This window comes from Harpia harpyja, chromosome 6, assembly GCF_026419915.1.
Source record: "Harpia harpyja isolate bHarHar1 chromosome 6, bHarHar1 primary haplotype, whole genome shotgun sequence".
Taxonomy (NCBI): domain Eukaryota; kingdom Metazoa; phylum Chordata; class Aves; order Accipitriformes; family Accipitridae; genus Harpia; species Harpia harpyja.
The window spans coordinates 9,656,952-9,671,733 of record NC_068945.1 but is presented as its reverse complement, the minus strand read 5'-3'; the positions used below and the strand labels follow the sequence as shown (position 1 = coordinate 9,671,733).

The following is a 14,782-nucleotide window of genomic DNA, read 5'->3' as shown; positions in this document are numbered from 1 at the left end:
AGCACCAAAGTGCCCTGGTTTTAGAAAAGCAGCTTTCCTCGGAACGGCTGCGGGTGTTCAGCGGGAACCTCCGCCTCTGCACGGGAGCAAGGCACTTGCCGCAGCGGGAGGCAGCCACAGGGACTTCGGCAGGAGCGGGCAGCATCTGCATTGCCGAGAGCAGCTGAATAGCTGTGCCTTGCTCCTGGGGAGGCGGTGGGTCCCAGGTCCTGCTGAGCTCCTGCGGGCGTGCGAACCACTGCCTTCAGAGTCAGTCTCTTTGCTGCTCTGCAAGATGCTGGCTCCAGGCTCTCCCTGAGTTTTGAGCGATGCCCCTATTTTCCCTCTCTCCTCTGCTTAAAGCCCTGGAAACACACCATGTTGCTGCGATATAAAAAGCACATTCAGATCGCAGGGCACTATCACACTTGTACACTGACTTCTATTGTTATCAGATGAACTGAGAGGTCAGTGATGGGGGAGAAGGGAATAGAAAATTTAGCTAGACTCACAATAGAAATCATGCTATCTCTTTGGCAACAGATACACAGCTGAGCAGCATCAGTGGGATTAGAAAACAATGAGATGAGGCCCTAGCCTCAACATTCAGATGGCATCCGAACTTCTCCAAAGTTCAGGAGTGTTTATCCTTGGCAGGAGGTTCAAGGTCAGCTCTGCTAGTTTCTTCGCCAATAAGATTTGGAAACTTTTAACAGAACCTAAAAAATAACTTCCAAGTGAATCTGAAAGGTGAGGCCAAAGCACTCAGTGTTTCTTTAACAAATCATTTTTTCTTCTTCCCTACTGCAGGTCAAACAATTTCAGGTCGCAGAACCTACGCTGGTAACGTGTACAGACATGCACGCCAGAGGCAAGGAGTCCTCATCTGGAGCACAGTTTCACTTATGTCATATGATGTAAGAACTGCAGAAATCTACTGAAAGGCAGCATTCTTGGGATGATTAGATCAGCCCAGACACCTCAGACATCTGAGTATGGGGGGATTTACACAAGGTAAGGGGGAAAAACAGGAGACAAACTCTGGCTGTGTGATCAGGTTTTGGTGGAGGGGGAAGCTGGAAGTGAGGAGGCTGCCTCATGACCTGCTCGTCCCATTTGGCCACACCTATTGTTTATTGCTCAGGAATCGCTTTTGCTTTTACAAGCAACAGGAACTGGAATCCTGAAGTGCGCTATCACTGAAATCACTGGATTACTGGGGCCACTTAAACTAATACTATATAAATCTGCAGTTCAAAGTAAGTATTAATACCTACTGATTGCAGACCAGAGGATTTCTGTGAGTAAAGATTAGCTAAAATTTAGTAGCTTAAAAGGTTTATTTTTAACTCTTTATTTCTCCTCTCACCCTGCACGGGCTTTAATGTGTGTGCACTCCGAGTGACTCTTCAGTTTACAAACAGGAAAGCACAAAGCACAAACACTTCCCTTTTACACGGCACAGCGCTGCAAACTTTGCTACGCAAAGCTGCGGAGGTGCCTGTGCCGTGACCTGCAGAGACCACCCCGCAGGGTGAAAGGGCAACGTGGTCTCATGCCAATATATTTTAATCTGCTGCCTTTCTGTTTAGCCAGCCAACAGGAATGTTTGCTTGTGCCAACTCTGGTGTTTGTGAAAAGCACATGTATCTACTAGAAGCTGGACTGCTTCCACCAGCCCAGTTCACATGCCATCAGACAGAGGTGACTTTCAGTCACATTACTGACTGGACTGGACACGAATCAAAGACCCAGAGGTGAATGGCTCTACTCCCATTACCAGTATTCTGAACTATTTAGTCTCCTTTATCCCAATTAAGCTTGCTGTGGATTCGAAGAGGCCTCCCGCTAGTCTGCTGCATTTATTTAATGAAATTTATTATTTGCTATATTTCCTGTGGCATGTGATGAAGCAGAGACAGAATCATAGGTTTTAAGCATATCTTTATACAATGTGTTTATCCTCTGCAACAGTTATATCCTTTTATCCCAATAAACAAAATAGTCAAAAGCCAACAAGCTAGTTTTCAAATCATTCTATTCCATATGTTTTTAAGACTGCAAGTCATTCAGTTTGGTCAGTTTTAAGGAATCTCTGTCCCTCTGCTGCTGCCAGGAATCCTTCTTCAGCTCAGAAGCTGTAACTGAATGTGTGCAGTAGTACACTGCAATATGGCAATGTAAAAAAAAAAAAAAAAAGAATTAGCTCAGATCATCTAGATAATCTTCAGCTTAGCAGCTATGTTCTGTCTATTTTACTTCACATCGTATGGGCCATGTGACACACAGAAGATCAACTACCATATTTCAGACAACATCTGGTATCTACTTAGAAGATACTAAATGGCTTCTGCAGATATGAGCATACCTGAAGATGCAGTTTTATATAACCGTTACCTTAGAATTGAAAGCATCTAAAATTAAAAGGAAAAATAAAATCAAACTCCACTTGCCTTCATCTCCATCATCTCCAAAGGGGTAGAAGAGAGCAACTGCTAAATTGATGAATACAGCAAGGTTGAAGGAAATGCTTCCCCAGAGAGAAATGTGTCTGGAGAACCAAAACAAGGGTGGATTATCTAGAAAGGGGAGAAGAGCAGCTATCAATGAAACGAAAGCAGGCAGGAACTCCATGAGTAATGGCCTCAAGGGAATTAAAAAATACAGATTAATGAAGAAAATATGCAGATCTTTCAAATGAACTAAAATAGACAAATATCAAACATACATTTGCCATAAAACATAGTTTCAAGCACAGCTTTTAATCCAAAGATCCCAACAGAGTTTATTCTATATGAGAGTTTTGCCTCTGCTAAGATTTTAGGACTGGATCTTTAGGGAAGGAGTCTTTTCACCTGCCTCTGAAACTAGCCTCTGTGCATGGAGACACAAAACGAAACAAACAAATGGATTTTAGTACTCTGCATGCCAGTCAACCAGAAGACCCAGAACGGGTCATCCAGATGACCCATTTGGACCAAGTACACTGATGACATTATTCAAAGAATGATGGAATAGGCAAGGTTTCAGAACTGCCGTATCTTCCCCACCTCTGTCAAACCAAATACATCTTGATCTACTTTGGGGAGCAGGTAAAATTTGGTCTGACTGGGATTTGGTTCTATGAAAGCTGACTATTTTCTGACTATGATCCTCAGATGTCCAAGGTTACCTCCTGACAAACAGGTCTGCTCTGTACTCCTGCTTAAAAGGACTCAAATGAAGCCAGGATCTCCATGTGTCAAAGTGCTGTACAAATACACAGAAATAGTCTATATCCCAAAGAACTTATAACCTAGTTAGAAAATACTAAAAAGGGAAATAGGGCAAAACAGGGTTAAGATTTTGTGTCCAGAGTCACATAAACGATTCACCAAAAAGGCTAGGAACAAGATCGGAGGGTACTAAGACCCAGGTAAGCACTTCATATATATGACTGCACTACAATATGTTTAAATGAACATTTAAAACAAGATTCTATGTGCAAAAGTGTGAAAAAATCTCTAGCCAAAGAGGTTCATTTAAATGAACATGATATATTCCTATTAATTAGATTTTAAAGTACCAAGAACCTCCTGTAAGTATGCAGAGCATATTCCTGACTTGCCTGCACCCAGCTAACTTTTTATGAACAGCAGACTCCTTCAACTGCATGTGACTGTCTCAGGCTTTAGTCTAAACAGACTTTAACAGCGATTAGGTAAATATTCAGATTTCATTGTGATAACCTTATGCTGTTGACTGCTGAGATTTAAGCATTTGGAGCCATTGAAAATGCCATCTGTCAATTTAAGCAACGCGGACTGCATGCTAACAGACACTTGGCTAAAGAATGAACCCAGCCTCAACCTGTATTATCTTTTCAAATAAAAAAACCACATGGAGACTTGTAGGCCATTCCACTGATGAAAGGAATTGAGGAATTTCTGTTCTGAATAAAAATAAACTTGGTTTTTTTGCTTATAGCATTAGGCAGGTCTGGTCTATGTAAGTGTAGGGTTGGGCTCTTTTATTTGTGTTTCTTAAGCAAAGCCCACAGATATGATTTTGTTACTGGAGCAATTTTTCTACAATACAGTGACTTTTATTCCCAAACAGACTGTACTGATAGGGAGTTATTCTGGAATAATTTATTTTTCAACTTCTATTCTGGCCAGTTTGTCAGTACAGACAAGTTCTTACAGTGCCACCAAGGGAAGCGGACCTGGGCTGACAGGGTTCAGGCTGAAGACTTTAACTACTGCCTCTGAAAATTACAGCCTGGGAATCGACATTTATAAAAACTGCAACCAACATTCATTTTTCCATCATGTTAAGGATGCTACATTAAACCAACATTAAACCATATTGCTTTGACTATCCAAACTCCCTGCTGTGCTGACCATAGATCCTATTCTTCACTTCCTTCCTAATCAATTGCATAATGCTGCTGTGAGCAGCTGATGTGTGCCACCCTAACAGCATCTGCATTTTAGCAGTGAATGAAGTAATCACTCTCATGTATTTTTATATATGTCTACATATATAAAATATAATTTTCTTCCTTATCCCTCAAGGATACTATAGATGCTGAATTAGTTTGCAGCCTTGATTCTCTGCTTCAAAAGCAAAGGGCAGAGTTGACAGTGGCTGAGCTGGCAGGAGCTTCTTGTCCCCGGGACATGGGCAGCAGCAGCAGCCCTGTTCCTGGTGAGGGCCAGCAGCTGTAATGCCCACCAGTGAACTAAAGAAGAAACTCAGGGTACCTGGCTTGGCTTCGCTGCACCTCCTCTTCGGGTCCCTCCTTTGATGTCTCCCCCATGATCTTGACTGTGCCTGTCAGATCTGCAAGCAGCTTAAGGTGGTACCTGTGGCTCTCCCACTACCCCAGGACATACACCAGTATGGGCTAACAAACTGGGACATACTGCAGCCTAGTTAAGCAAGGCTGATGTGAACTGGCAGAGGGGAACTGACTCTACGGGAATCGGGCAGATTTAAAGCAGCTGAGGTTCTGGTGAGAGATGTTTTTAAGTGACTGACATTTACAAGTTTTTTAATGGTCTTTTAGGAATCTTCAAACCTCAAATATGCAGCTACACATGTTTTTGTTAAATATTAGGGGCCTTGGCTTAATTAGGTGCAACTCTATTGAGTTTAGTAGAACTACACCCAGTTCATCCATCCCTCAATTTAGCTTTTGGAGTCCAAAACATCATCTTGAACACATTACTTATATTACTAACTGCTCCATATTATGCCTCTTTTATGGTGGCATGCAAGTGTCTCAGTTGACCTATACTCTACTGACCTACACTCTCAAGCCCTGAGCAGTTCTGCTTGTTGCACTATCGGAGTGAACAGAGAAAAGTGTACTATTAAAATGAAAGTATTTGAAGTCTTAAAAGCAGAGTTTTAGAATAATTAAGCTATTTTTTGAAATTGCAATACTTACTCCTAATTTTCTTTTGCCATTTCATCTCGTTGTAAAGATCCTCTGTCTGCTGGAAAAAGTCATTGACTTTGCTCCCTTGTTCATCTCTCTCTGTTGTATTGAATACCCGACTTTTGGATTCCCGAGTGAGGAATTCACAAATATTGGGGACAGGGAATACAATCTGTTCCATTGTTCTATCGTGGCGAACAATCTATAAATAAAACGTACATTTTTTTCAGGATCAGTGACTTTCCAACCATTTTGTCATATCTTTTCTTGTTCACAGCTCCCCTTTTTTTTTCTAAATTAATGCATAAATTATTTGAACATTACAGTGAAGTTGAACTGATGAATCCTAAAACAAAGTAAAACTGCTTTTCTATTTTCAAAAGCCTGCCTCAAAATAAGGAGGCAAATATACGTCTCAAGCAAAACCTAGGTCCAAACTTCCCCCAAATATAAAAGTGTTCTAATTCAGAATGCTTCAATTTTGCAATAAATAGAAACGAATCTCTCCCAGTACACAGTGCACAAGTTTGGGAGCTTTCTGCTCAGATCACAAAATTCTTTTCTCACCTTGAGTCTATTTCTATGATGAAATAAGTTGTGAAGGTGAACATGCAAAAATAGCACCTTGTTACTCAGACAGCACCCATATCTTGTCAGTCTTTATCTTCTTACTTGGCAAAAAACAAGGTTTTGCACTGTTTGTATTTCAGGGCCTACCGAGTTATCGGTGCATGAGCTAGATTTTATTCCATCTCACCACACTGTCATGAAAATTGCTTCCCCATGCTGATCATGGACTCTGCATTACTAAAAATATAGAAATGGGTAGAAAACCCATCTTGACTCCTAGACCCATGTCTCTAAACAGCCACCAGTGAAAAAAAAACCCACTATTTGACTTTCAAATCAGACAAATGAGATACCCTGATATAGAGGAGCTATATCTGAAATGCTGAACAGGTCTAAGACTGCTTTCAGAGAAAGACCAGCAAACATCCATTTGATATAGCAGCAATGCTGGGTTGAGTTTTACTCTTCCAGTTACAGTCCTGCATTAAAGAACCCTCCCTTCTCTCTGTTAATTCATATTTATTATGTGAACATACTAAAAACCCACCTGTCTTCAGTCATTTTTAGGAGTAACATAGTCAAGCACATTTGCATTGGAGATGAAGGATAATTACTCTCATGTCTGGCCATGGGCATGTGCATTACATGACATTTGAACAGGCAGTTCTTAAGTGTCCTAAGTAAATACTTGTGTCTTAGGCCAGCAGTTGTGCAATGAGACTATGTGACTAGCAGCTAACCTGGTAGGGTGAGCGAAGGAAGCCGACAGCACATCTTCAGTTCTGTTAGGGACTCAAATGAAGAGATAAGCTGCAGGTGCTGCTCTGCAGAATGACATTTAAAAACCCTCCCTGAGAATAAAGGCCTCCATATCTGCTCGAGGAACAGGCTTTGCAGCCATGGGGTTTTAGCAGATTTCAGAAACTACACCAGGAAGAAGATATTGGCCACATAAAAGCAGACCGCATTGCTTGTTTAATGCCTAAATTTACAACCTACCCAGGTAACTCGCTGATAATTGCTAACAGATACCTCAGAAGCACCCAAAGTATTAAAATATGTGAAGAGAAGCACTGAGCTGCCCTCTGGACAACCACAGCCATGGAGCTTCCATCTATCCTGTGGTGGGATAACGTGACCAGTATCAGGCAAAAAGGACGGTGGGAAACAGAGAAGGACCCAGCCATGGCCTGTCTTGATGGCAGCCAGGACAATACAGACCTGAGGCACTTGCATCAAGACTGCTCCCGACTCACAAAAGCTCAGGTCCAATGCTGATGGAGCCTGGGAGCCCACCGAAGGTAACATTATTGGCTCAGATTCAGGCTGGGCCTGTGTGCAACCATACTGCACAGTTTTCATACTCGGCCAATTTTGGACTTGATACAGCATTTCCCAGGGAGAGCCAGATGCCTCTTCTTCCTGCAGTCTCTCGCAGCAGCTGCCTTTGCACCACAGAAATTCTCCTCCTTACAAAGTCACTAAGGTCTAGAGATACTACAGTTCCTAACTCCTATCTTGATGCCTATAATCCCATGAAATCTGTAAGAGCACAGGAACTGATATAAGAGTTAAGAATCTAAATACCTCTGTGGATCTTGATCTAAATCCAATCCATGGCAGGCATAAAGTTTAAAATAGAGAACAGAACTGATGAACCAGGCCAAGCCTTGGTCTTTTAAACAAAAGCCATACTGAATGTCTACACCACTTCAAAACCTCTTTGTACTCCAGCCAGACTTTTAATTTGATCAGTTAGCATCACTGGCTTTGAAACTCATGATTATTTATTTAAGTGATGTACCATACAAGATTATTCTTGACTTCATGACACAGCTACTATCCACAGTCATTATTTCCTTAACAAAACATGTTTGGTAACACACAGGAAAGCTACTGTAAAATGATTATTTGGAGCCACTTTTAATACAGGTGCATTCCTTTTTCTCCCATAGCCAAAAGCACATTATTCAACCTTCTCCTTCTCATAAATTATCTACACCATTTGAATCAGCTTTGCTGTTCAGAAGCTTAAAAAGAGGTGATACACCATGCACAAGATGCAAACTTGTCTCATATTCAATCTTCTAGTGAGCAATTCTTTACCTCTATCTGTGCCGTATGATTGGCATAATACCTCAAGGCTTCATCTCCTTCATCTGGATCTGACCCTGGCTTCAGCATCTGTTGCAATGTTTTATTGTGACGAGCCAACTAGAAAAAGAAAAAAAATCTGATTTATATCCCGCTGCTATGTTTTCAGCTTTATCATCTTAGCTAAATCCTCCTTCCCCCCACCCCCATATACTTACATGCTCAACCCAGTGGGGCTCTTTCCACAGATAACAACAAAAATTTAATTACTTGAGAACAATAGAAATAATTTAGTCTTAAAAAGTCAGCAGCAAGTCTTCAGCTGAGATTTATGAAAGACAGCTTAGCCTGCAGCCTAGATGGTTTTTGGAGGGCTTTTGACAAATGCCAAAAAATTAGACCGAATGCTTCTTTTCACTTAAGTTTAGACCTAAATTTGCATACCTCTGTCTATGTAATTACATTTACGATTAAATTTTCTCTGCAATTTCAAATGGCTAAACTGTTCTTCACCATGTTGTAGGTTGTTATTTCAGGGCTGCCAAGATAATGTCCATAACTATTTCAGAGGCAGCTGGACTGCAGTGGCAGGCAAATACGTTCTTAACTGTACAGTTTATATACATAGCACATATGTACACACACACAAACACACAAATATGTATCTCGTATAAACTTTTACAAATGATAGACTTTACATGATTCATAAAATACATCTGTTCTTGTTGAATAGTAAATATTTTAAATGCTCAATAGCTGCACAAAGTTTAATACCGAGAATGTCAGCAAATACATTCATGATGTCCTTTAGGCCAGTGAGAAACAAAGATCTAATTACAAGGCATGAGGAAACATTACTAACAATGCAATTTTCCCTATATCATAGTGAGTGGTTTTAATCCAGAAACTCTCATTTTTTTCACCTATTTTAAGGTGGGGGAAAGCGAGGCAGGAAAGGAAAGGCTATTTTGCAGATGTGATCCAGGTCTTAATCACTACACCAGCATTACCACAATGGACTAGACACAGATATTAGAAATGAGGCAGGTACAGCACTCAAAATGACCACAGGAACTAGGCTTTGAAGTGATGATCACCACAGGTGGATTAGGATTGTACTACATGAAATAACACAGTATGGTGAGGAATTATAACTGTAAATCTACAAAAAGAATGTCAGGGATCAAGTCTAAAAGTAACAATGGATCTAAACAGATATTGTAATAATCTAACCAGAAAGTGATCTCACTTGTTTATAAGCTATTTGCATGTCTCACCATCCCCTTTTTATCTAAGAATGGAGGGGGAGAGGTACATATACAGTTTACTCTATTTATTGAAGTTCCCTAGAATGTACTGATCAAAATAAATTTTCTCCTTGATCTTGATACAAACTTATTAATTAAAGATGAATAATAATAAATGGAATATCCCAAAGCAAGAGAATACCAGGAAATATTCAGGAAGAATAAATGTACTTCCTACAACTTCCTCATGGACGGAAGTCTGCTTGGCCCTGACAGTAGAGCCCTGAGCCAATGTGGCAGAACATCAGCCTTTTATAAAAAAGGCTCACGAGCAGATATTCAGGGAGACATGCAAAAAATCATATGGGGGTCAACTGCAGAGCAGTATTCTTTCCACCAATAATAGATTTCTGCCTTGAATAGTTACTTTTTTACTCTATCTAGCAAATGTACGTATAGTCTCATTACACGTATTAATATCTTACACAGCTTCCACTTATTTTTAAGACTAAAAAGGTTCTTTAAGACTATCTGACTAGTTCTTCTCCTTCACACAAGCCATATAACCTGATCCAGTCAGTAGTCTTTGCAGTATGCCCACAACATCTGCTTAGCAGGACAACTTGAATTCATTTTCTAGAGGTCTTTTGCATCTCCCTCAATACATGCTCTAGCATCATGAAGAAACAAGATGAGCTTGTGGAAACAAGGTAGTTACTGTTTAAAAATTCCCTTTAAACAGTGTTACTATTTTGCCTTTCAGCTTTATTGAATGTCCCTCTGCTTCTGTACTTATGAAAGGGCAAGCAAGAGCGCCCAGTTCACCTTCTCTGTATCATTCATCATTCCGTACACTACTATCACGTCCTCTCTTATTTGTCTCTTCTTTAAATTAAAACAATCCCTATCTTTCCCATCCCTCCTCAAACAGAAGACTCTCTGTGACTCAATTATTTTCCTTGTCTATCTCCAAATGCCCTTTACTTTGGCTATATCTCTTCTTTAAGATACGAAGAAAAGAACTGACTAGACAGAACGCAATCACACCCTGCTTGGAGTGATGAATTAGCATAACCAGAAGCAAATATATTCTCCCTTTTTTATCTTCTGTAATACAGAGGAACTTTGCCTGTATCTTTACCCTTTTTTCTCCAATGTCAACCATTAAGATTTTGAGTTTTCTAATAAATGACAAGTCAAGGATGTATGGATAGTTCTTCTCATATTAAAATTATGCCAGTTTGGAGAAAGGGACATGTATAGATTCAGAAATTTCCATTAGTACCACAAAAATTTTTCTCTAAACATACTTGGATTTGTATACAGAACTGGAAATGCCATTTGTTAACCATATGAAATCTCAAGGTATTGCTTCCTGATATGCTTTTAACTGTCTGTAACTTTTACTGTAAACGTATCTCCCAGTAAGTATCAGTAACAGAAGTTCCCTTACCACATGGACTAGAAACAAAAACCATGACAGCCCTCTCGTGCTGTAATGGGACTGACTAGCACAGTGTGTTAACAGACTGCTGCTGATTTGAGACAGCACTGATGCTGTGCATATTTCACTATCAGGTTTCATGTGAACAGCAGCCACGTACTTTAAAAGAGTGTGATCAGTGATCTTCATTATACTTATACTTAGGGTGTGTTTTCAGGCAGTGACTGTCTTGTGCACTGACGTGTGTACAGAGCCTAGCACCGCACAGCTGGGGCTTCCTGACACTAGCACTAGACAAAATCATCTGAAGAACAGGCCAGGATCTTCCGTGCTAGCACCTCATCTGCCAGTAAAGACACATCAGAAACGACCAGGGACTGCTGACCAAGCTGGAGGAACTACAGCAGATTTCAGAAGGGAAACCTACCTAAAGGTGTCAGCAGTAGTGCTAGGCAATAAGTGCTCGTAACTTCATTTCTCTCTGCTTCCCCATCTCTCTATATCCACTTACCTTCTGTGGCCTAGACCTTCAGACAGTAACCTCAGGGCAAAGGGTCTATTTTCTGCTTGTATTGCAGTTCCTAAGTGGGATGGATTTCTCTACATTGACAGAATAGTAAGTACTGCTAATATTTCTGTATTGTCACAGCTACGTCAATGAAAGAATGGTGTGGACAGTAATCTGTGAAAGCTCAGATCTGAAGCAGAGGCCCACAGTAAGACACAGAACAGCTTTAGAAATGCTATGTTATTTGGCAACTACAATGTTTTCTGAAGCTCTGCTTTCATGATCCTTCCTTTGCTCTGTAATGAGCTCAAAGGCCCACATGGGCATAGGGGACTGTGTCAACAGACTCCTTGACCAGTGCAGAGCTTTTTGTGAGATCAAAGACATAGCAATGAAAATAACAATGTAGTGACAAACTGTGAACCTAAAATATGGAAAGCTTATCCAAGCTTATAATACACTCTAGGTGACAGTCTGTGACTGGCATGTAAAGGCCGTGCAAGCTCTGAATGACATTTTTTCATATTTAACTCCTGTGATGTAGTTAAGTGTTATTTCCGAAGTGCTGCACAAATCTTTTGGGGCAGCTGGAGGACAAGACACTGGATGGCCATGGACAATAGCAACTATAATGAAAAGAACAGTCCCATTTATGTTTGCAAAGCAAAGCTCAAAAATGCACAGCAAGCGTAACTGATACAAAAAATAACCATCACTAGAGCCTGAATTTGCAAAGAGCCCCGAAAAATCACCTCTGAAGAGAAAACTCTCTCAGTCAGTCATTCATTCACCCATCAACCATGCCAGTGACAATATTTTAAATGTCAATACTATTTTACTACTCATCAAGGCATGTAGGAACAAGAAAGCAATAGCATACAATGGAACAGTGATTTCCAAAGAGGGGATGTGTAAGGCAATAGTTATATGAATAAAGATCATTTGGCTTTCAGTCAGTTCCCGAGGAAGGACTGTTGTTCATCTTGAAAGATTTTTACTTAAAAAATTTGGAAAACACTGTAATAAAGCGTCAGTACAAAATGTGAAAGATTGAGGACAGACCAAGAACGCTAAAGGCATTAATAAAGAAACAGCAGAGATAATGACAGAATTACAAGTAATACTCAGTCTAAACTCCTCACACAACACGATTATAAAATCAGATCTGCTAGTCATCTGGGATTCCATATATGATCAGCAGCATGGAAAACCACAGCAGAGCCATCTTTTGCAATTAACAATATATGGGTTTCCTACAGGCTTTTTGTTTTAAAGTCAAGATTTCCTTGAACAAAAATGCAGTTATTTAAATGTTCTCAAAGAAAAAGTGATTTAAAGCTGTGAACATTCATGTCATCAGCCTGTCAATAACTCCTTGACTTGGGATACTAGATTGGTTTGCTAAAACACGTATGTACATATGTGCGTGCGTGTGGAAAAATTGCTGGGAAAAGAGAAAGTAATTCTCCACTTTTCATTATCTCTGTAAAACACAGACCCCTTCCATATTTTTACAAGAACATGTCAGTCCCTGGTTGTAACTTGTAAACTGTAAGGGTCTCCTCTGCAGGCCAATCCTCATCAGAGGCACGAGATCTAACCCAGTACGCAGCCAAGACAGTTGTCAAAACTCCTGCCGATTTCACCAGGCTTTGCTTCAGGCCCAAAAAAGGACAGGAGTCCAAGAAATACGAGCTAGAAACAGTAGGCTGACAACCCCCAAATTCTGTGATTATCTATTTTACTCTCTAGCATTTTCAAACTGCCAAAACTGGGCGGTAAAGGTGACTTTTTATGACTAGAATGGTATAAAAGGATCTAAATGGGTGAGGCTTAGTGTCCTGTAAGCAACCAGGGTTTTCACGGAAGAGTTGGTTCACTGGCAGTGTCAAACACATTAAACTGATTTTCTAGAAAAGGCTGATGGAGTATTACTATAAGCTCTGGATAACTGGCCAAGAAGCACAAATAAAGACACAAATAGTTTCTGTGCCTTGAAACACTTTGTATTTACAGTATTACTATTAAGAAGTATTACAAACATCTAAAAAACCAGAAACAACATTATTTAAAAAACTATTACCCTTGTCACCAATTCTCTCGAGTTTCTTCTCACAGTTGTAAGGCAGCGGTAAGGCTGTTATCTGATGGGGGAGATACCTGGCACACAGGCACACCTGATAGGGGAAGGGCACTGGGTTAGGCAGCAGTTGGGAGCGTGCTGGGGTCTGGGGCTCATTTTGGGGAGGGAACTGGATGCGCAGTGCACTTGCAAGCTATAGCACTGCACGGTGCCCTCTCTGCCCTTAGCCCAGGCCCCAGCTGCAGCTCCCTAGCCAACCCTCTGGTGTGCCAGTCAGCCCCGTCTAGCATGTCAGGGCAAAGACAGGCCACTACACAGCCCTGGAAGTTCATGAACTACAGACCTTGGCAAAAGTGAGGCAAGAGCTGTTTGTACAGACCTGATGTCCAGTGCATGACATCTAATAGATCTGCTGTAAATTATCTTCATCTCTACCCTGTCAGTAACCAGACGTACTGCAGCGTGGGTTGCCAGCCCAAAGGCCAGTGGTCTTTCACCACAGAGAAATGAGACAAAATATAACTTGCAGCAACAGCAGAATAATTGCATCTGTTCAGATTAGTTTCACCTTGCTGTGCAAACAGACTTGTGCAGCTGGGGCTCATTTACAGCCGCAATCTCTTCCTCTTTCTTCCCCTTCAGTCCCTGGGCTCCTGGAGCCAGGCAGTGTGAGATCTGGCACCACCAAACACCCTCACAAGGGGAAACCCCAGTCATCTCACTGAACACGTTTTCTGCTTAGAGAGCAAGAAAGGATAAAAAAGCTGCCTGGGGACTGACCAGAAAACCCCAAGGACCGAGAAACAACAGCAAAAAGAAAGTCAAGGGAGTAGCAAACAGGATGGGTGAGAGACAGAAGACGGCAGGAGACAGAAAATGAGATCCTCTTCCCTGGCGTGCCAGGAGCTTACCACATACCAGCTCCCTGCCCAGGGCAAATGAGAACACTCCTATTCCATCAGTAAACAAGGAGAGAGGGAAAGCAAGGGAAAAGGAAATGTCATCTTAACCATAACTGAGCAGAAATTTTTATTCCAACTGGCTGTACTAACAGTAATAACAACTTCTCAACTCCCCATGTTCCAATCAAAACTGAATGGTGCTTTCTGCAATACACAGGGCAACTTCCTTTCCAGAAGTCATTACAGTTTTATAGAGCGGCACCTTTGCACTCTACCACAAAGCAATCTGTTAACAAACATTAGGAACAGCAGGGATGGAGCAATGGGAGACTCTCAAATCAAGTATTCATTGATTTCATTTAGATGATTATACTGTACAGAGCAACCAAAAGGGTTTAGAGTTAATCTTCCCCTGATGGCTTGTGGTACATGAGCAGGGCCCTGGGTGGTCCAGACGCTTTGGATTCTGTTGCTGGGTCTTCCACGGCCTCGTGTAACCTCTGAGACACGACCTCTCCTCCCCAGCCTCC

At 41.2% G+C, this 14,782-nt stretch overlaps 1 protein-coding gene across 3 annotated transcripts in view; it reads right to left on the bottom strand.

Annotated features, from left to right (window-relative positions):
- The window catches only part of ITPR2 (inositol 1,4,5-trisphosphate receptor type 2), a 285,893-nt gene that overhangs the window by 44,587 nt on the left and 226,524 nt on the right, over nucleotides 1–14,782 (bottom strand). For all 3 annotated transcript variants that reach the window (XM_052790972.1, XM_052790971.1, XM_052790973.1), the window contains 3 exons: nucleotides 8,081–8,188; nucleotides 5,414–5,606; nucleotides 2,433–2,558 (listed from right to left, as the gene is read on the bottom strand). In XM_052790972.1, coding sequence (XP_052646932.1) covers nucleotides 2,433–2,558; nucleotides 5,414–5,606; nucleotides 8,081–8,188 — 427 coding nt within the window. The remainder of the gene's footprint in view (nucleotides 1–2,432; nucleotides 2,559–5,413; nucleotides 5,607–8,080; nucleotides 8,189–14,782) is intronic.